This window comes from Prionailurus bengalensis, chromosome A1, assembly GCF_016509475.1.
Source record: "Prionailurus bengalensis isolate Pbe53 chromosome A1, Fcat_Pben_1.1_paternal_pri, whole genome shotgun sequence".
NCBI lineage: Eukaryota > Metazoa > Chordata > Mammalia > Carnivora > Felidae > Prionailurus > Prionailurus bengalensis.
Window position 1 is genome coordinate 215,280,196 of NC_057343.1, and position 22,597 is coordinate 215,302,792.

Below are 22,597 nucleotides of genomic sequence, written 5' to 3' on the forward strand. Positions count from 1 at the left end.
GAAACCTTGTCGCCATAACTTCATTTGTTGAACTCAAATGAGAATAACGGGACAGGATGGCACTGATGTTTGGGATCCCAGAAGTGCAGCTAGAACTACAAAACCACAGAGGCAGTGCAGGACCAGTTAGTTTAGAAACAAGCACAAGAGAACGCTGTGACTCAGAATAACCAAGTACAGCCTAATTATGAGTATTTACACAGCTGATCCTCATGTATCTCGCGCATTTCTAAAAGATGTCCAACAAAAACTCCTTTAGTTTCATGCAAGTACTTTCTCCTAAGCTGTCTGGTGAATGAGATAATCTTGTAGTAAGAAACACACCACTGACTGTAAACCATTAGCAGTATGATGCACACATTGCCAGCAATCCAGGGCCACTACTACTGAAACAAAATAAAGATTTGGATAGAGTATCATATAAAGGTGAAGAACTTTGACTAAGAGCTCCTTGAGGACATAGAACAAAGATAGAGGCCTACAGAAAAAAAAAAAAAATATATATATATATATTTATTTATGAAATTTATTGTCAAATTGCTTTCCATACAACACCCAGTGCTCATCCCAACAGGCGCCCTCCTCAATACCCATCACCCACCCACCCCTCCCTCCCACCCCCATTAGCCTTCAGTTTGTTCTCAGTTTTTAAGAGTCTCTTATGGTTTGGCTCTCTCCCTAACTTTTTTTCTCCTTCCCCTCCCCCATGGTCTTCTGTTAAGTTTCTCAGGATCCACATAAGAGTGAAAACATATGGTATCTGTCTTTCTCTCTATGACTTACTTCACTTAGCAGAACACGCTCCAGTTCCATCCACGTTGCTACAAAAGGCCATATTTCATTCTTTCTCATTACCAAATAGTATTCCATTGTGTATATAAACCACAATTTCTTTATCATCAGTTGATGGACATTTAGGCTCTTTCCATAGTTTGGCTGTTGTTGAAAGTGCTGCTATAAACATTGGGGTACAAGTGCCCTTATGCATCTCACTCCTGTATCCCTTGAGTAAATTCCTAGCAGTGCTATTTCTGGGTCATAGGGTAGATCTGTTTTTAATTTTTTAAGGAACCTCCACACTGTTTTCCAGAGCAGCTGCACCAGTTTACATTCCCACCAACAGTGCAAGAGGGTTCCCGTTTCTCCACATCCTCGCCAGCATCTATAGTCTCCTGATTTGTTCATTTTAGCCACTCTGACTGGCGTGAGGAGATTTTCTGTGTGGTTTTGATTTGTATTTCCCTGATGAGGAGTGATGTTGAGCATCTTTTCATGTGCCTGTTGGCCATACAGAAAATATTTCTAAAGAAAAACTTTTCTTCCTCAATACTGAGAAATATATACTTGTTAATACCAAAGCTATAGTCAATGCTTACATTTAAGTCCATTTTCAAGAACTTGCCAAAATCTCATGTGTCAGTGATATGTGTATATACTCCAAAACCCTGTATTGTGGTATTCCTCATTGATATTTAGAACACAGATGAAGGATGTCTTTATAAACTGTTTTTTTTTAAATCTTTAAAATTTTTTATTTTAGAGAGACAGAGAGACATGTGAGCAGGGGAGAGAGGCAGACAGACAGAATCTTAAATAGACTCCACACTCAGCACTGAGACTGACTTAGGGCTTGATCCCACGACCCTGGGATCATGATCTGAGCCAAAATCAAGAGTTAGACGCTCAAACGAGACACCGAGGTGCCCCTAAACTAAACACCTTATTTGAACTGTCCGGTGATATAATTTACCAAATTGGTGGTAGTCAATAGACAGAGACTGAATTTCATTCAAACAGAATTACAGAGCATGAGAACTAAATGATCTGAATGTTCCTAAAATAGAAATTGGTGCCCTTTTACTCCACCTGAATTAAAACGATGCTTGAGTCACATCCTAGTTCATGGGAATTATAATAAATGACTACTGAAACAGACTCATAAGATCAGTGCTATGAACACATTGAGATCATACACAATTAACTAGTGCTACGGTTTGATTTTAAATCTTTATTTTTTAAATTTTTGTTTTTTGTTTTAAATCTTTAAAATCTCAAAACATACCTTTTTATTTATTTTAGCACACAAAATAATTTACTCATAAAAGTAACATCCGTTTATAGAATTCTAATAAAATTTTTTCAAAACTTAAAAATAAATAGCACTCTTTTGCAATTCTGATTTTACAGAGAACACTTTTTGGCACATAATGTTCTATCAAAATAGAAAGCTGAATCACTTTGCTTTGCTTTTCACAACAGAAATAGGCATTCACGCTATCAGCCTTGGGAAATTGGTGACGAGAAAAATTCGCAGGAAAATAGCATCATTGGAAAAATGGGATCTGGTGCCATCTATTGAGTGGCAATGGTAATGTGATCTTGGGTATTAGCCATCAAATTAGGTAACATACAATTGCAGTTACATGCAGCTGCACATGTACACATGTGGTCAAGGCCTGACAGTAACATGCAAAATGAAAACAAATGCTATGTTAGGACTGAGGAATGGATGGATGTTTTTTTTTCCCCCTTTAAATGCCATCCTACCTTTTAAAGAAAAAGAAATTATGTAGTGAAAAATAACTGCTGAACATGGGGAATGCTGAAGACAGGAAGACTTTGGTAAATTAAGCAAATGGAAAGTTCTATGATTTAGAGGGACTCAGATAGGGTCTCTTTCTCACGGGGAGGCTGGTGGAAGGCAGTTATGTCTTTGGGTATTTACCGTAGGTCAGAATTAAGGATTTACCTTTTTTTCTACTATTTACATTAAAAGCTAGTTTATTTGAAGAAATTATCAACTCAGACTGCCAATAAAGTGGCACTTAGGAACTATAACGATAATCGATGCCAATACTGATCATCTGGAGGCACCAAAAACCCTGAAGGGCTTTTCTGATTAGCAAAGAAAATTTTTGTTTTGTTGACTGCTCAAATAGACCTTCTCCATACCAACAATAATGTGAGTTTGCCACAACAGCTGCAGCAACCCTGACAGTCTTGTAAAGGTAGGATTCCTGCAACATTTTCATGGACTAGCAAGTTTATTTATTTATTTTTTTGGTAGCTTTTGAGAATGTTACTTTCTTATCCTGCCAGGATGCCTTGAGTACTAAGAGGATGCCTAAGACATGTTTGTGGTTGCTCCTTCATAATACTTCTCGTAATCCATAATTTGTTTCTTAGCCATCCCCTAAGAGGGCAGGGGGCCTTGTCTATCCTGTTCATCACCATATACCCAGCACTTAATTATGTTTGGCACATGTAAATGCTCAATAAATGTCAGTTGGTTGAGTGAATAAATGAATGAACTTCAACTGACCTAGGGGGAAAAAACAACCCGCACAAAATGAGGAAGACTATGATGGAAAGGAAGAAAAATAAGCAACAATCAATTGGAGGGGGGGTGGGTAGATCTGATGTAAAAAAAAAAATTGTCATCATTCAACAACTGATAAGATCTGTTTGAGATTCAAACTATCTGAAAGATTTTAACAAAGTTAATATAAAAACAAAAGTCTTCTCTGGAAGACTCATTTATAATAAGTTAATGAAAACCCTGTTATTACATCAAGATGTTATAGGAACCTAGTGTTTTGTTGTTTCAAGATGGAGAACACTCTGCTAAATACACCAGGTGAATGTCTACAGCCCCATACAGGGAGCTCAGCACATTAAGGACTTTTTCTTGAATGGTGTCAACTTGCTCAGAAGGACAGTAATCGTCCAGACTTGACCTGGAACCAAGAAGGGAAAGAAAAAGAAAAATACACATAAATGTGATCATACTGTGCAGTGAGGAAAAGTCTGCATGTGTTGATTTCAATATAAAATAGAAACGAAGATGTACTGAATTTTGGAATAATAACAGTTGGAAGCTACTAAATAGTTACTCTGTCAGGTACATTACATTATATTCTTTAATCTTCTCAGAAACTCTATGAAATAGGTACTTTTACTATCCCTTTAAAGGAATCTAAACAGAAAGATTAACCTGCATAAGTCACATAGCTAGTAAGTGCTAGTGACAGGATTCAAAATGACACAGCATGCTTCAAAGCCTCAGTGCTTTATCATTAGACTGCTGTTTCCCTTAGAGGGAGATATGGGAAATACTGGGGGTTCTTAAGTGAGTGGACATCTTTCCTATCCTTTTATTATGGGTACACTAGGGCTAGAAATTACAAGGGTAGAGTCTTCCCAACTGATAATAGGTTTCTACTTCTACAAACTATTTGTTAACAAGCATACAGAATTATCCAGAATCAAATGTGGAGATGTGCTGGTATTAGGATTAGTTTCCTAGATGGTATTAAGGAGAAAAGAGCAAAGTAGGATAAGGCAGGAGTCTGTATCTTGGTGACTCTTTGTAGAATCACCAACTACAACTTTAGTTACCAACTTGTTACAGTGTCACTGACAATTATAGCCAGATTAAGTTCTGAAATGACTTGATCAGCGTCTCCTGGTTCTGGACTCAGGTGAGGAAAGCCATTTGAGGAGGATGGATTGGAAAGAGTGGCATAGAAATCTTTATGGAAGGAAATGGAGGGGTGTCTGGACGGCTCAGTCAGTTAAGTGTCCAACTCTTGATTTCAGCTCAGGTCATGATCTCCCGGCTGTGGGATTGAGCTCTGAACTGGGCTCTGAGCTGACAGTGTGTAGCCTGCTTGAGATTCTCTCTTTCCCTCTCTCCCTCCCCCCCCCCCCCCCCAACTCTCTCTCTTTCTCAAAATAAATAAAAATTAAAAACAACTTAAAAAGGGGTGACTGGGTGTCTCAATTGGTTAAATGTCCAACTTTGGGTCAGGTCATGATCTCACTGCTTGTGAGTTTGAGCTCCGCGTTTAGCTCTGTGCTGACAACTCAAAGCCTGGAGCCTGCTTGGGATCCTGTGTCTCCCTCTCTCTCTGCCCCTCCCCGCTCATGCTCTGTCTCTCTCAAAAATAAATAAAAAAACATTTAAAAAAACACAAAAACTTAAAAAGAAAAGAAGGCATTTCCAAGTATTTTAGACCTAAATAATCTGTGAGACTTCTGATAAAGTCATTCTATTCTCTGGTGATCAGGTTATTTTTGAGACTAGATGTAAATATTTAACACACAATAAATAAGACAGAGCGATTAAAATTATTAAATACTACCTAATATATACATATGGATAAAGACCTACTTCAAGAGAGTATCATATATAAAAGTTTAATTTATAAGCCTCAATCAGTCAAAGCTTTCTGGCTTCTTTAAAACAGAGTAGTTCTTGATGGAAACTACCCCCAAGATGTAGTTTTGGAAATCTGTTGGTGCATTTTTGATTGTCACAATGACAACCGAAGGGCCAAGGTGAGAGGGCAGGGCTGCTAAAATGCTTGCAACATGCAGGACAGTCCTGCACTATGAATGTGAATATGAATACTTGTCCTGTGTCCTACATACTTTTTTCCAAAGTTCATGGAGCACTCACATAAGTGAAAACCATTTTTAATTTTTTGAGCCTAGAATTTAATACTCTTTTACATATGAACAAAGTATTTTTGAAAATGAATTAAATATAAACTAAATTTCCCAAGAATGCAACTACTCTGTATATTGAGGGAAGATTGGACTTTAAGCTTAGAACTTTACCAGGAAATTGTTATGACCAGAAAAAACATGTCACATGGGGCACCTGGGTGACTCTGTCAGTTAAGCATCTGACTCTTGATTTCAGCTCAGGTCATGATCTCACAGTTCGTGAGACTGAGCTCCACATCAGGCTCTGCGCTCACAGTGCAGAGCCTGCTTGGGATTCTCTCTCCCTCTCTCAAAACAAATAAATAAACTTAAAAAAAAAACAAACATGTCACTATGGCAGTGCTGTTAGGGTATTTGGCCAATACATCACATGATTATCTGTCTGCATTTGTAACTGTTACATTTAGAGACTCCTTGTAAAGATGCTAGTCTTGTGTGGCATTTTAATACATATTATTTTATTAATTACTTTTATTTCTTTTATGTTAGGATTTTCTTGTGTGTACACACATATAAACATATGTTTAAATTATGTGTACAGGTATATTATTGCTATAGAATAAATGTTTGTGTCCCCGCCAAATTCGTATATTGAATCCAATCCTCAATGTCATCATATTTTGATTATATCACAAGGGTAGACCCCTCACGAATGAGATTAATGCTGTTATAAGAGACCCCAGAGACCTCCTTCATGAGGTTTACAGGGAGAAGATGGCTGTGAACCAGGAAGCAGGTCTTTACCACACTGAATCTGTTAGTAACTTTATCTTAGACCACCCAGCCTCCAGGACTGTGAGAAATGGATTTCTCTTGTTTATAAGCCACCTGGTCTATGGTATGTTTGTTAATGCAGCCTGAATGAACTATGTAGGTTAGATCACCTATGAATTTCATTTCAGGATGGTAAAAGGAGGTTACAAAATATTTGTCATAAAATACATAAAGTACTAACCTCATAGTTCCATACAAAACCAGCCCAAAGATGAACACAGAAAAGTTTCATTAAATTGTTGTAACTATTCAGCAATTATGCTCAAATTTAAAAAATGGCAGCAGCTAAATATTCATTTGTAGGACAAAGAAATAGGAATTCCTGTGTTCAACTGAATAGTATCACCAACTTCAAAGACAAGATAATAAGAATTGTATGTTTTTTGCCAACCATCACTAAGAGGAAAGAGCAAATACAAGATCTGAATTTTGAGCCGAGTAGGTAAAAAATTGGTTAGTAATAGTAATCATTAGATTAACCTGTGGAAACTGTATTAATTTCTTATGGCAGCTGTAACAAATTGCCACAAATTTAGCAGCTTAAAGCAACACAAAATTACTACCTTACAGTCTTGTTGGAGATGAGAAGTCCTATAATAGAGGGGCTAGCAGGGCTGCATTCCTTCTCTAGGTTCTAGGGGAGAATGTTTGTCTTTCCAGTTTCTGGAGGCTGTCTGCATTCCTTAGCCTGAGGCCCTATCCTCCATCTTCTAAGCCAGTAGCCTAGCATCTTCCAATTTCTCGAATTCTGACCCTCTTAAAATGACCACTGTGATCACACTGGTCCACTGGATAATCCAAGGTATTCTCATTTCAAAATCCTTGAGTTAATTACAACTCCAAGGTCCCTTTTCCTATAGAAGGTTACATATCCGCAGGTTCTGGAGATTAGGATGTGAACATCTTTGGCGTACCACTATTCAGGCTACCACACTTACCTTGCAATTGTCACGAGAGTAGGTTTTGGTAAATTTTTCAGTAAATAATATACAGACTGAATAAGATACTCAATTTCTTGTTCTGTGCTGATATGGTGAGGAAGTTCTGAATAATCACAGGTTAGACCAGCCTGGTGAACCTGAAAATAAGAAAATTAAGAATTACACTATAAGGCTTTATTGTTTTTAGAAAATTCTTTAACCATTAGAGGACTTGCTGATACATTTTTTAATAATATTGTGGACTGGGATTGTTTTTTCCTTAACAGCTTCTGTGTCCCAGAAGTTACCTATTCTCTCAAGTTTTGAAAGAACTGGCCTGTACATTTGTTTGGGCCTGATGCCTTTTGTAGGAATAACTCCTTAACTATTTTTTTAATTTTATAATTATGGATTAATTCAGTTTCTGTCTTTACTTGAGTCTATTTTGACAATTCATATTATCTAGCAAATTATCTATTACACCTAGATTCTAAAAGCTGATATAAAATTGTACATAATATTCTGGTTTTACCTTTTCTTTCAACATATTATTTTTAAAATACATGCATGTACTGCTATATTCAAAGTTTTAAGAGGATACAAGGGAGAGTTTTCCTCCTGTCACCAGTTCCTTATATATCCTTTATGTACAATCAAATAGTACTGACATACATTTATGTGTCTTAAATGTAAATGACTGATGTTCCAGTCTCATAGCACTAAACTGTGCCTGAAAGCTAGAAGTGGCTCACAGGCTAACATTTTATAGCCTTTGCTTGAAGTTTTGAAAATTGGAACTCAAGTATATCACTGTTTTGCCTACTGTATATAAGTGCAAAGCATGGAAAAAAACCATTAATCTGATATTTTATTGGAGGTTCTGAATACACATCAAAAATTTAACTAGGAACAATCCTCGTAGTAAAATGATATGAATGTTCTTTTCTACTGAACTGATCAAAACAGTGTTCCAACCCTGCAGCTATAGGCACATCATATTTGATTACATTATCTGCAACCAAGCCCATGCCATCCCTTCTGTCTTTCAACAAACAATGTACAAACCACTCCCAACCAGTGGAAAATCCAGATGTAATATAATGATTATAGCAGACCTGCATGAAGACACATTCAATAATGTCATGTGAACTCAAAACATTTTTAAATCCTAAGGATCTTCTAACTCTATCACTCTTAATAACTGCCATGAAAAAAGGGGTGGACTAAGGCGTTTGGACTAGCTCCAATTTAAGCAAAATATTCTTTTGCTAATATTTTTTATTCTTATAAAGTTGGCATTAAATCAATACATAAACTTCAGTTCAAGTAAGGTGGTTTAACTGTATTCCATAACTAAATAAAACACTAGAACAAAATAATTTATTGGAAGTAAAAGCAGCAGCAGGAGTAAAAGAAGAAGACTTATAGGTCTTAGTTTTAGCACAAAATCTGAGAAAAGGCACTTGAACTTCAAATAGGAAATTTTATGCCTCAAATACTGAAAAATGACATAAAAATAAAAGAAATTATCATTAGAAGTATTCACTTTTGCCATAGCTTTCAGGTCACTATTGGCAAAGTCAGCAATACAGCTGATACGGCTGAGATGTACTTGTCAGAACACCTTCTTTTATCTTTCTGCTTGGTTTTTATAACCAGGAAAGTTTTTAGAGGGAGGAAAGAAAGAAGGAGGAAGGGAGTATAAAAATGAATCAATAAAGAAGGGATATCTTTAGAAAGCTTATTTTTTTGGAAAACTTTTCCAATGTTCTGACTTCTAAGAAGTATGTATTTTTTCATTTCTTCTCATTGTTTAAAAAGAATTCATTTACACTTCCCTGGTACACAAATAAAAGCAAACCACTTAAATAAAAAGTACTTTTTCTACCCAGAAAAATGTCTTTCTAAAGGGTCAATTTTATACTGCAATATATTTACCATTTCATAGTCTGGTACTTCCATCCGTTTTTTCAAACTCTGTACAAGTGGAATTAGTGATTCCATTCTGGAAAAAAGCCACCCCTCAATTAAACATCACACCACCTCAACTAAAATTACAGAAGCAAATGATAGATACGTAACATTTAAAGTATATCTTTAACAATACATTTCACATGATTGAGAAATGAAAGATAAAGATATTCAAATATCATCTTAAAATATTAAGAAATAAATGTTGTTTTTTCTTACCTAAAAAAGTATACATTGTGTTAAACGTTGAAAATTAACACTCAAGAAACTGAGATTTTCCTCTTTTTTAAAAATAGAAGCTCTATTGTGATTTAAAATTATTTTGATCAATAAGAAAACTAAGTGCCTTGAGCACATGGTGTTGAAAAAGTTACCCAAAAGTTCAAAAAAAAATTAAGAATATATTTATTGACATACACAATTACACCTGGGAAAGTTCTATACCATTTAATATACTAACACTAGTGCCTTTAAGTCATTTAAATTTTATTTATTATTTATTTTTGATGCTTTTTATTTTTGAGAGAGAGAGTGCACGCAAGCAAGCGGGGGAGAGGCAGAGAGAGATGGAGATAGAATCTGAAGCAGGCTCCAGGCTCTGAGCTGTCGGCACAAAGCTTGACATGGGGCTTGAACTCGTGAACCACGAGATCATGACCTGAGCAGAAGTCAGACTTTTAACCAACTGAGCCAACCAGGTGCCCATTATTAAATTTAAATAGAACTCTTTGGGAGTCCTGACTGATGTTTCTAGTATTTTGCCTTCCCCATCAATATCTATGCAACTGCTAGGTGGGAAAAAAGAAAGAGGGGGTCATGGAGACCTATCTATCCACTCATTCTGTTACTCTTTTATGAAAACACTTTCTGGTCTTCTAGACCCTAATCACCTACTTTATTTAATTCTTTTTTTTTTTTTTTTTCTTTCTGAGGGTAGGAACCCCTGCCTATTTATTATTTTTTTTTAATATGAAATTTATTGTCAAATTGGTTTCCATCTACTTTATGTACTTCTTAAGGAACAGTGAAGACTCCTTCATGCTGAGGGTCTGGCTCTTCAGGGGCATGGTAAGTTTGGGGAGATTCTTCTTCCTGTCTCACCCACTTTTCCTTTGTGCTATTCTATTTTTCCTCCATTCTAATCATGGTCTGGACTCATTTCTGTTGTAGCCTCATTGTTTCTTCAACTCTGTGACAGAACTCTGCAGGTGCTGAAGAGTTAACTGGGCATGGTTACCAGGCACAGTGGGTTTCAGTGAAAGTGGCCCCATCTATAGGCTAGATCCAGGACTCCAAGGTTTTCATGCTATTTTAAGTTTTAAACTCGGCTTGAGACATCACAAATTCACAAAATAGTAGGTACTTTTCAATATTTCTAGGAAGAATCATGTTCTGTGAGATATTTCTAGATCTCCCTCTTCCATCATAATTTCAAGAAGGAGGGAATCATTTTTTGAATGAGTTCCCTATACTGAAGAAGAAGAGCATTAACTGATGTTAAAGTGCCTGGTCAATTGGGGCGCCTGGGTGGCGCAGTTGGTTAAGCGTCCGACTTCAGCCAGGTCACGATCTTGTGGTCCGGGAGTTCGAGCCCCGCGTCGGGCTCTGGGCTGATGGCTCAGAACCTGGAGCCTGTTTCCGATTCTGTGTCTCCCTCTCTCTCTGCCCCTCCCCCGTTCATGCTCTGTCTCTCCCTGTCCGGAAAAGTAAATAAACGTTGAAAAAAAAAAATGTTTAAAAAAACCAAAGTGCCTGGTCAATATTTATTGATGTGATGAATACAATTATGGTTTTTATTCCATACTACTCTTTTTTTAGAGATAATAAAGTTTTATAATGTTTATATTTCAGGGAGGTTTCTCAATATTTGAAACAAAAATTACACTAAATATTCTGAATAGGTAATACATACATATAGCAAAAGATGTTTCTCCCTCATAACTTCATCTATTAGCCATACAATTCCTCTCTTCAGAGGCAACCTCTATTCCAGTTTCCTATGTATTCTTCTAGAAATCTGATGAATTATTACCAATAACAATGACATAATAAGCCTTAGTGGCCCAAAGTACTATGATTCTAACTTTCTAATTTATGTTGGTATCTTATGACTGATTTCTTACATTTACACTGTGGAGAATAATCTGTGAGAGATCAATTTGAAAATAAGCTAGTTCTGGTCTTCCTATGCTCATGGGGACAAAAAAGTTGATGTCTGATTGTTACATTTTAGTTTTCAGGCTTTTTGTTGAGTCTATATGATTTAAAGAATTATTTCAAAGACTCAACATCACTAATCATTAAGGAAATGCAAACCAACACCACAGTAAGAAATTACCTCACATAAGTCAGAATGGCTAGTATCAAAGAACAAGAAAAGAACAAGTGTCGGTGAGGATGTGGAGAAAAGGAAGCCTTTGTGCACTGTCTGTAAAAATGTAAACTGGTACAGCCACTATGGAAAACAGTATGGAGGTTCCTCAAAAAATTAAAAATAGAAATACCATATGATCCAGGAATTCCACTACTTGGTATTTATTCAAAGAAAACAGAAACACTAATTTGAAAAGATATATCCACTCCTATTGTTACTGCAGTATTATTTGTTATAGTCAAGATACGAAAGCAACCCAAGTGTCCATCGATAGACAAATGAATAAAGAAAATGTAAGACAGATATATGCACATACACATGTCTATGTATACAATGGAATATTACCCAGACATAAAAAAGAATGAAATCTTAATATTTATGACAACATGGATGAACCTAGAGTATCATGCTCAGTGAAGTAAGTTTGATAAGTACCACATGATTTCACTTGTGCAATCTAAAGCAGGACAAATGAACAAACAAAAACAGAAACAGACTCATAAATACAGAGAACCAGTGGCTGCCAGAGGGGGTGGGGAGACAGGTGAAACAGGTGAAGGGGATTAAGAGGTCCAAATTTCCAGTTATAAAAATAAGTCACAGGAATAAAAACTAAAGCATAGGGAATATAGTCAATGGTATAATAATATTGTATAGTAACAGGTGGTAACCACATTTATTGTGGTGAGCACTGTAGAATATATCAAATTGTCGATTCATTATGTTGTATACCTGAGACTAATATAATATTGTACGTCAACTACACTTCACTAGAAAAAAACAGAATTAGTTCCAAGAAAAGTACACTATTTATGTCAACATTCTTTCAAACTTGCTTTTTAACACTAAAGGCACTCTTCACCCTACCCTATAAATCGACAAATGATCACACGAAAAGAACTTTCTCTTCACGTTTTCAAGGTAATGTTAATGCTGAGACAATTGGCCAAATAGATGACCTGATGAAGAATCCAGCTTTCAAATCGTGCTTCCTCATATGATGGGCAGTTTTGACCTTCTACTCATATTGGGTTATCCTTAAAAGGAAGCAAATTTTCACAATTTAATTTACCAATCTAGTAATTTACTTTTTTATTGATAATTTTTTTTTCTTACTCTCCTTTGAATGGGGGCTGTCTTACAAATCATTAATCTTCTGTAAACCCAGCACCACATCTTATAGGGGCAGCTACTGCACAATGATTAAAAGCATACCCACTTACTATGGGACTCAGAGCAACTTAAACCTCTGTGTCTTAGCTTCCTCACCTATAAAATGAACACAAAGTCTTAAGATTGTTAGAAGGAATAAATGAGGTAAATGCAAGAAAAAAATCTTACAACTGGGCATATAGATAGCACCTAGTAAAGGCTAACTATGGCTAGTAAATTTGTGTTGGCATTTTTTTTTTTTAAGATACTATTTTTAAGTAAGCACTACACCCAATGTGGGGCTCCAACTCACAACCCTGAGATCAAGCATCACATGCTCTACAAACTGAGCCAGCCAGCATCCTTGTGTTGGCATTTAATACTAATTTTTAAAAAGTAATTTATCTAGCAAACTTAACAATATATCTAGGACTGAAATAAAGTTGGGGAAAAAATGTTTCAAGGTCTTACCCAGGGTTTGAAGCCCATTTCTGTACAGTTTCTTCATCATCACCATCACACAAATCAGCAAAAGCAGCTTCTAAATCTTCTAACTGATGAATTCGAGTATCAACACAATCTACCAAATCTTCCTTTAAGCACATTGAAAAGCCAAGATTATAATTTTTCTTTGAAAAAGTGAAATTCCATTACAATGAAAATATCAGTTCAATTAGTTAAACTATGACTTGTAAGTACTAACCATGGGTTTACCCAATAAACACACAAAGATTCTGGTGAGATGTCCGAGAGCACTCTAATGGGCTATAAGATATTATTAGATATGTAACAGACAAAACGCAAAAGAAACAAATGAAGGATACCTCTGTCAGGTTGGTATCAGGCTTTTTAAATTGGTACAACTCTTGTAAGATTTTGTATTCTTCCTGGAAAACAAAACAAAAACCCATATAGTAGGGGAAAAAAACCTAATTTTTTGGATGATATTCTTTAAGTAAAAATGGCTATGATATTAGGAAGATAGATAATTATTTAAAAATCAGTCTGTGAAAATCCAGCAAATGTATAGTTCAGATATCATTATAAACACTGTCATTTCTGTACTGACAAGAATGTATGAAATAGCTATGGAAAAGACTTGATATGAAAGAAGATTTTTAATAATATTCTACTCTATAAATTGGTACATCTTAGGATCTAAACAGATTTTCGCTATTTACAGAAAATATACATGTCCTGAATAACAAAAGAACGCTCCATGTTCACTTTGCAGCCCTTTCCCTAGCTGCAAAAGAGAACCCTGAAGTTCAAAGGTGATAGGGGAGGCAGTTACAATGGAAGGATACTTTCTAAGCACTGACTTTGCAGGAGAGTGTCTCTCTTCATTCAGCACACTAAATAGCCCCATTATACATGGGTATATCTGGCCCCAAAATCCCATTTAGGAGTATTGTTGCGAAGAAATTATATGCAAGAGCTGAAGTTCACAAAGCACAGTGTTGTGCCACTCCCTCACTGTAATAATCCTGTGACTTGGGTGTGATTATTTTTATTTTATACTTGAACTGTGGGTCAGAAAGGTTAAGTAACTTTCCCAAGAAGTGATAAGCAGAAGCAACAACAGAACTTAACTCACTCTGGACTTCTGCACATGCTCTTTAAAAAAGGTAAACAAGTGACTTTAACTACATTAAAAAAAAGTCTATTAAATTATAAAGTATACTACATGCTCTTTTCCAAAAGTTCCATAGTACCAAATGGTATAAAGGAGACAAAAATCTCCACTACCCAGGTTTCCTGATAGTACTGGAAAAGGAATACCTGCCATTAAGTTCCTTATGTAACTTTTTAGAAATTTTCATTAAAAATATTTGATGAGTATATTTGTAAAATAAATTCCTAAAGTCAGTTTCTTCAGCTTTCAGACGCGCCTATTCTTCAAGTTTTCTAAATAGCTCTAAGGTCATTTCATAATTCTAAGAACTTGTGGTTATAGTCACTAGCACCACATACAACAGCAGAAAGAAATAGCAATTTTTCTCCCTTATTTACAAGTTGGGAAAATACTCTAGGTCCCCCATTCTTGTTCCAGATTACACTAAATCCTCAAATCTTACCTATTTTTAATCATTACCTACTTAGAGGTCTTCAATAACTTAGATAAACCACCATGGCTTCTTATACGTACATATTATGATTGTAAGGTGCAGCATCGTTGTTATAATCAAACACTGAATTTGGGTAGAAAAAATACAGTTGATCTGAATCACTGAAATAGGTCTGAATAACCTCCCAAATGTTGAAGTAAGCAGTTGTGCCCATAAAATGCACCTAGGAATGCTCATTTGGATCATGAATTTACCAGTTTCTTAAATGCCTAATTCTATCTCAGATCTGTGCATACTAATATTGTCTGGTGATTTGCATTTAAGATCTGATGAGGTACCCTACGGATTAGAGGCCTGAATCATTAGCTGCAAATAGTACATGTGTGATCAGGCACCTGATTCAGATTTTTCAGTGAAAAATCTGTCACACAGGGCTTTCTTTACATGTATAGAATATCTCCGGAAAGATACACCAAGAAACTGGTGATGTTTCTTTCTGAGGTAAGAAACTGAGGAAATGAGGATGGGGTGAGAGAGTGACATTCTTTAATGTATATATTTTCTTACACTGTATGATTTTAGTTTTTTCAACTACCCATGTACGTATTACCTCAATAAATACAAAATAAATACTATCTAGAGCAGGGATTTGCAACCCGCAGCTCACAACCTGTTTTTGTATGGCATTCAAGTTAAGAAAGGTACATATAAACTTCAATTTAAAAAAAGGTATGTATAATTTAAAAACGTTTAAATACAACAAGGAAGAATGTGTGATAGAGACCATATGGGACCCCCAATAAAGTAATTAATATCTGGCTGTTTGCAGAAAATTTGCTGAGCCCTGATCTAGAGAAATGTCATACAATTCTCAAGATCTACATTTTAAAAATGCCACATGTTTACCTGAGTGAACATTTCTTTGAAGGGATTCTTGACTGAAAAAAAAATCCAAGTCAATATCCAAAACAAATGCATCCCCTTTCTTCAAAATTTCTAGAATTTCCCCAGTGCTGACTGTTGTCTGGCATTCTTGGCTTTCAGAAAAGCATGGACGTGACTGCTCTAGGCAAGTTTGGCCCTTCTTCTGTGTCACTGTGTCCTTTTCCAGTCCTTCTGAATAAGAGTCACAGTTAGTAGAGGCAGTGTTTTCTGCATCTTCCAGTGCTAGCTTTGGCTTCTTAGCAGAAGACACTGCATCATTTTCTTCTTGATTGTTACAGAGTTTGTAAGGTTTCACCATAATCACATCCAATTGCAAAGGTTTTTGGTTCTCTAGCTGGTCTTCAGTTACATAAAGACCGTCACTTAGAAAGTAATGATCTGTACTTGTAACCCTGCATTAGAGGAAAAAACTATTTTAAAGAAAAATGGACAACTTTGCTGACATTTCATATAGTATTTCCAAAGCACTCAGAAACGTAACAAAGAACATATTTAACAAAAGCTAAGAGCTATCCCTACTTTTTGTAATTCCTGTTCTTCTGCAGAAATAGCATTCCCCAAATTTTTAGCTGGGCACACAACTGCCCAAAGTAAAGACTGTTAAGTAAAGATTTCATAATCTACCTTGCAGCCAGGTGTGGCCAATTGACTAAGTTCTGGCCTAAGGCTGTGAATGGAAAAAAGTGTATAAAACCTTGCTCTCCTTTCCTCACTGACTGGCATATGAACATGGAAGTGGCAAGCCCACCTTGGACTATGAGGACAAAGGCAATACTCTAGAGATGAAGCAAAAAGATAAAAGGAACTGGAGTTGCTGAACTGGTAAACTGCCACAAAGGCCCTGGGCTGCATGTGGTAAACTCTAATATGAGAAAGAAATAAATGATCTTCCTTAATTAACCTAGTGTGTGTGTGTTTTTTTTTTTTAACTTAAAAAAAATATTTATTTTTGAGAGAGGAGAGAAGAGAGAGAGAGAGAGAGAGAGAGAGAGAGAGAGAACGTGAGCGAGGAAGGGGCACAGAGAGAAAGAGACACAGAATCTAAAGCAGGCTCCAGGCTCTGAGCTATCAGTAGAATCTGACGCAGGGCTTGAACTCATGAACTGTGAGATCATGACCTGAGCCGAAGTCAGATGCCTAACCAAATGAGCCACCAAGGGGCCCCTTTAAGCTAATGTTTTGGAGCTCATATCAGCTGAAACTTTAACCAAATAATCACTTATGAGAAAAATTGTATCTGGAAATAATTTCGCTTAACAGAAACTTCCTCTGATGTGTTTCAAAGCTTTGTCAAATTTTATATGAACATATTTTAATATGAAAAGCAACTTAAAAATGTTATACATATGCAGAACGCATTTTACAAGTTACAGATTTCTACTCAGTAAGTTCTTAGCTTTTCACTATTTTATGCCTTAGTAAATACTTTGAAAAGCAAAACTAAATTCTTCTTCCGGAGGCAGGCTCTATCCAACTAAAATAAAGGTCATATTTATTTTCTACTCCCCCTCTCCAGTTATACAGCCTTACATTTAAAAAGGTATTAATTTTCCAAAATAAGATTAATGACATAATAAAGCTAATATCCAGGCTTCTTATAAATTGTGCCATCCTAAGAAAGACAAAGCCTGTATCCTCCAAACTAAATTTGCATTCTTCTTTAATAAAGGACCCTTCACATTCATTTCATCACAAGAGAATGTAGAAAGTCAAGAACATGTTGATATTTATAAAGATAATTACAGTATTGCAATACACATAAAACATTGGTTAAACTGCTTACACAAAAAAAATAGTTGCACATGTAACTCAAGTCAGAGAATGCTGTAATTTAATTTAGGTTAATTACCTAAAGCTAGTCATAGTACTAAAATGAAAACTCCAAATCTACTTTTTAGCTATTGGATTTACAAAAAAAAACAAAAAAAACAAAAACCCAAAATGAGATAATTTTGCTTTTCCAGTGCTAACTGTTAAATTCAGTGGACAATAGTTATATTGTAAGGAAATGGCATTTCCTTAAATATAAAAATCATTAAATATATATATCTATAAGGTATTTCACTGATTTAACGGAATTAGTCATCAATGGAGCCAGAATTCCAGAAGATGGAGACCATATTATTCAAAACCAACTTGACTAGCAACAAAATATAAATGATATGTGAAGAAGGTCCAGAGACATGAAAGCTTGGTTCCTGGTGTTTTGAGAACTATTTAAATAGTTGAGGCTTAATCTGACCCTATCTGTATGTAGAGAACTTACAAGTTATTATGGGGATTCAAAGTAAGATAAAAGAAGAACTCATTCCCTTTCACACTCACAAATATGATGAAATTACCTGATGGTTGTGGTAGAAGTGTCTCTGCCTACTAAAAAGTGATGTTTTCCCTCTCTGATTTGCTGAGCCCACGTGGGATGAAGCCATAGAACATGAGAAAAATGGCCAGCATAAACCGCAGGCATAATCCAATTCTCAATACTTAATTCTCTGGAAAAGAAATAGAAAGCATGAAAGAAATAGAAATAGAAAGAAAGAATAGAAAGCATGAGTGGGTTTTCCAAATGTAATTTCACCCAGAACAAGATTTTAACAATTTTCATAATGACATCAAGGGCTTATTTCCCTTTTTCATTATACTGACATTTGCACTAACAGTGCAAAGCAATGGTGGGTTGATGTGCTGAGATTAATCAAGGCAACAGCATCAACTCTACTAGTAGTCACTGTATTCTTCACTACCAAACACCACTGACCCCTCCCAAAGCCAGTTTCATGTATTAAAAAAAAAAAAAAAAAAAAAAAAAAAGCCAGTTTACTAGTTTACTAAACCTTGATCCTGAATATACATTTTAAATAGTCTGTGCAGTAAAATGAGAAATGCACAAAAAGTACTTCTGCTACATACTTTGAGGTACCATGGTTGTTTCAAGGAAAAGTACTTGTGACTGAACTGAAAACACCATTTTTCCTGAAAGAAAGATTGATCTACAATGGTTATTCAGACTTGAAATTGAATTGTTGGATTTCCACATTCGAACTGAGCTTTAAGAACCACTACTTGTCAAGTTTTGGTATGGTACTGGATATTCATAATTATCTGAAAAAGCTATGAAAATACTGTTCCTAAATTTTCTTCATATAGTTCCACCAAAACAACATATGGCAACAAATCGAATGCAGAAGGAGATAGGAGAAATAGCTGTCTCTTATAAAGGCAAATATTAAAGAGATGGGAAAAAAATTAAATATTGTTATTCTTCTCCCCAGATACTTTGCTTTAAAAAATAAATTTTTCATAAAAATATCATATTTATGCTAACACATACAGGTCTATTAATTTGAATGAATTACTTTAAACATTTCTCAGTTTTAATTTCAAATACGGTAAATATCAATAGATGTAACCTACACTTAGAAGAAAGCTCAGTAATTTTTAGGAATATACAGGAATCCTGAGACTAAAAAGTTTAAGAATTATTCTACAACTGTATAGTCTATATACTTATAACTTTTTTCAATTTCTAAAATATATAATCTCTAAATTTATAAAAGAGACTAACAACAATGGTAGCGCTACCACATTTCTTTAGAAATTAGTGCTCTAGGGGTACCTGGATGGCTCAGTTGGTTGAGCATCTGACTTTGGCTCAGGTCATGATCTCACAGTTTGTGGGTTCGAGCCCTGCGTAGGGGTCTGTGCTGACAGCTCTGAGCCTGCAGCCTGCTTTGGATTCTGTGTCTCCTTCTCTCTCTGCCCCTCCCTCACTTGTACTCTGTCTCTCATAAATAAATAAATAAATAAATAAATAAAATAAAATAAAATAAAATAAAATAAAATAAAATAAAATAAAATAAAGAAATTAGTGCTCTAAAATGGGGTTCTGGAAAAAGTCAACTAAAGGAAGTGTAGTAGGCTAAAATTAATTCATGTAAACATCTATCTCTTAATTTTATATTATAAAGAAAAGTTACTGCGATGTAACTTTTTACCTGATATGAGTAGACTACATTCTAACAAAATGCATACATAAACAGTGGCAGAATTTCAGAGAACTTTATTACTAAAGAAAGGCTTATAAGTCAATGTTTATAGATACATTAGGTATAATCCTTCCTGCAGATTGTGGTACAAACTGCGAGGTTGGAAGGACAATACTGGAAGAAAGGATATACAAGTTAAAGATGTGTTGCCTATATAATTATTGAATAATGTGTTTAAGACACATTATCTTGTGCCTTAGTATTCAGACTTTTTAAGTGGAGGGGTAGGGAGTACTGGCTCAAGTAACATCTAAAGTCTCTTCTACTTCTTTCACTGGCTGGGCCACATTTTTTTTTTTATCAGATTTTAATTAATTAATTAATTAATTAATTTAATGTTTATTTATTTTGAGAGAAAGAGAACATGAGTGGAGGAGACACAGAGAGACACAGAACCCAAGGCAGGATCTAGGCTCTGAGCTATTAGTACAGACAGCAATGTGGGGCTTGAACCCACAAACCAGGAGATCATGACCTGTGCTGAAAACTGGATGCTTAATGGACTGAGCCACTCAGGTGCCCCAGGCTACCTGTTTTTGTAAATAAAGGTTTATTGGAACACAGCTACACTCACTGTTACATAGTGTCCATGGTTGCTTTCATACTACAAGGGCAGAGATAAGTAATTGCAACGCAGACTGTATGGCCAGCAAGCCTAAAATATTTAATATCTGGCTCTTTATGAAAAAGTCAACAATTGGTGTAATTAAAACAGGCAAAGAAAAGAAAAAGAAAACACATGAGCTCGGCAAAGTCTAGTTCCCTTAATAGTTCATCACATCTGCAAATTGTATTTCAAGCAAATAAAAGATCTCTAAGAGGGGTGCCTGGCTGGCTGTTGGTGGAGCATGCAACTCTTGATCTCAAGCTCTTGAGTTCGAGCCCCACACCAGGGGCAGAGTTCACTTAAAAACAAAACAAAAGAAAAAATCATTAACAAAAATCACGTATTACCCAAAAAGTGTTTCCTTGTCAAACACAGTGTCAGCTGGCATATTCACAGGAATAAGGAGGTCTGGATGTGAATCGAAATGCACAAAACTTATATTACTGGCAGGAAGATGCTTTGAGCCAATGGCCCGGTATATGTAAGGCAGGACCTGTAAAAACACACGCACACATTCAGAATGAGCACTGAAATCATGAGCATCCGCTCAGCAGCAGGCTGAGAAACAATGCTAAACGTAGCCGCCCGGAATTCGAAGCGCACCGAATCGTTAAACGGTAGGCAAATGCAAAATCTGTTCGTCCTAGGTGGGTTTAGATAACGTTCTCCAGCTTTTTTCCCTCAGAAGTTCCAGGTTGCACCTCCAAAGGCCTTAATGGGCATCTCTTGCTGCCATCTTGCCCCCAACACAAACTCGGAAGATGAAGCGGGTAAACAGATGGGCTCTCAGGGAAAAAAAAAAAACGGGTAATGAAGACACATTCTGGCATTAAGGGTGTGTTCAAGCCACCCTGGGTCTCCTGGCCTTTTCCACACCTTAGGATGGTGGAGCCGGGCTAGGTAGTCAGTCAAGCTCTGTGGCTCTAGATTTAAACCGGAAGTGGACAGCACCGCTTAACCCACGCTTGGCTTTTGCTCAGGTCCATACACTCTCTCTCTAGGTCCTGGGAAACCCAACTTCCCGCCTCTCCTCTTAACTTTCTCCATCCATAAATCCGGAGCCCACTCCTTCCCTCTTTCATAGCCGGATAATCCCCAAGATCTACGAATTAAAAAAAAAAAAAAAAAGTCTTAGATGCATGATCCTCCCTCATAGGCTTCCAGAAGACCAGATAAAGGCACCATTTTAGCTACTCCAAAGTAGCACTGCCATAAAAAATAGAAAATACCTTGGGTGTTTACAAACGCAGGGCTCTGTGTTAGAAGATTTATAAGGAAGCTTTTTAATGTTTATTTTTGACAGAGAGAGAGCGCGCGAGAGAGCGAGCGAGAGACAGAACGCAAGCGGGGGAGGGCCAGAGAGGGAGCGAGACGCAGAACCCGCAGCAGGCTCCAGGCTCAGCGCTGCCCGCACAGAGCCCCAGGCGGGGTTGAACCCCGAGATCGTGACCTGAGCCGAAGTCGGATGCTTAACCGACTGGGCCACCCGGGCCACCCCATATTAAAGGATTTATGTACACGCCCAGCACACAATAATAGCAGCGGCCCTAAGGGTGCTAAGGTGATGGTCCCGTTTCACAGATGACAGCCCACATTCTTTGCTAAAACCGTCCCACCTACACGGCAGGACTGTGTTGGAGACGCCAGGGAGAGCTGGAAGCCTCTGTTAAGAAGCAGGTTAAGGACACGGGACTCTGCAGTCAGAATGCTCAGGTTCGAAGCCCGACGCCACCAGTTGTTGGTTGCGGGATTTCTGGGCAAATCGCGAGGGTTAAATGAATTGCCCGACGCATACTCAGCGAACCATAAATGTCAGGGCCTGTTCCTCCCAGTTAGTCATTTTGGTGTTTTTTCCCCACAGCAATGGAACTCGCGCGGTTAACAAATTCCGATTATCTCCGGCCTTTGATGCCGAGGCTCCGCCGCCTCCCGGGCCCTCACGCGATTCTGCCTCAGGACCCAGCAGTCGCCGGCTCACCTCCTGGTGATCCTCCACGACCCACACTGGGAGTTTGGAGTAGCGCCGGAGGCAAGCGCGCTCTCCCACAGAGTCTGCGCTCATGGTTTCCCTGTCAGCGTCCCCGCCAGCCGCAGTGCCGAGGCTAAGACTCCCGAAAGCGGGAGCTGCGGCCTCACAGACCCTCCCGGGTGGAAACGCGCGCTCACCCGGTTGTGGTTCCTTATTGGAAGATGTAGAGGACAGGGGGCGGGCGCCGAGGGGTTCTACA

At 37.0% G+C, this 22,597-nt stretch overlaps 1 protein-coding gene across 1 annotated transcript; it reads right to left on the reverse strand.

The window, feature by feature from the left end:
- Positions 1–1,988: 1,988 nt before the first annotated feature.
- CA1H5orf22 (chromosome A1 C5orf22 homolog) lies at positions 1,989–22,535 on the reverse strand. The gene is given in 10 exon segments (XM_043600675.1): positions 1,989–3,737; positions 7,224–7,363; positions 9,144–9,210; positions 13,174–13,295; positions 13,527–13,589; positions 15,678–15,719; positions 15,721–16,108; positions 18,059–18,208; positions 20,717–20,862; positions 22,348–22,535. Coding segments are annotated over 10 exon segments (1,335 nt in total). The 5' UTR covers positions 22,432–22,535; the 3' UTR covers positions 1,989–3,604.
- Positions 22,536–22,597: the final 62 nt, after the last annotated feature.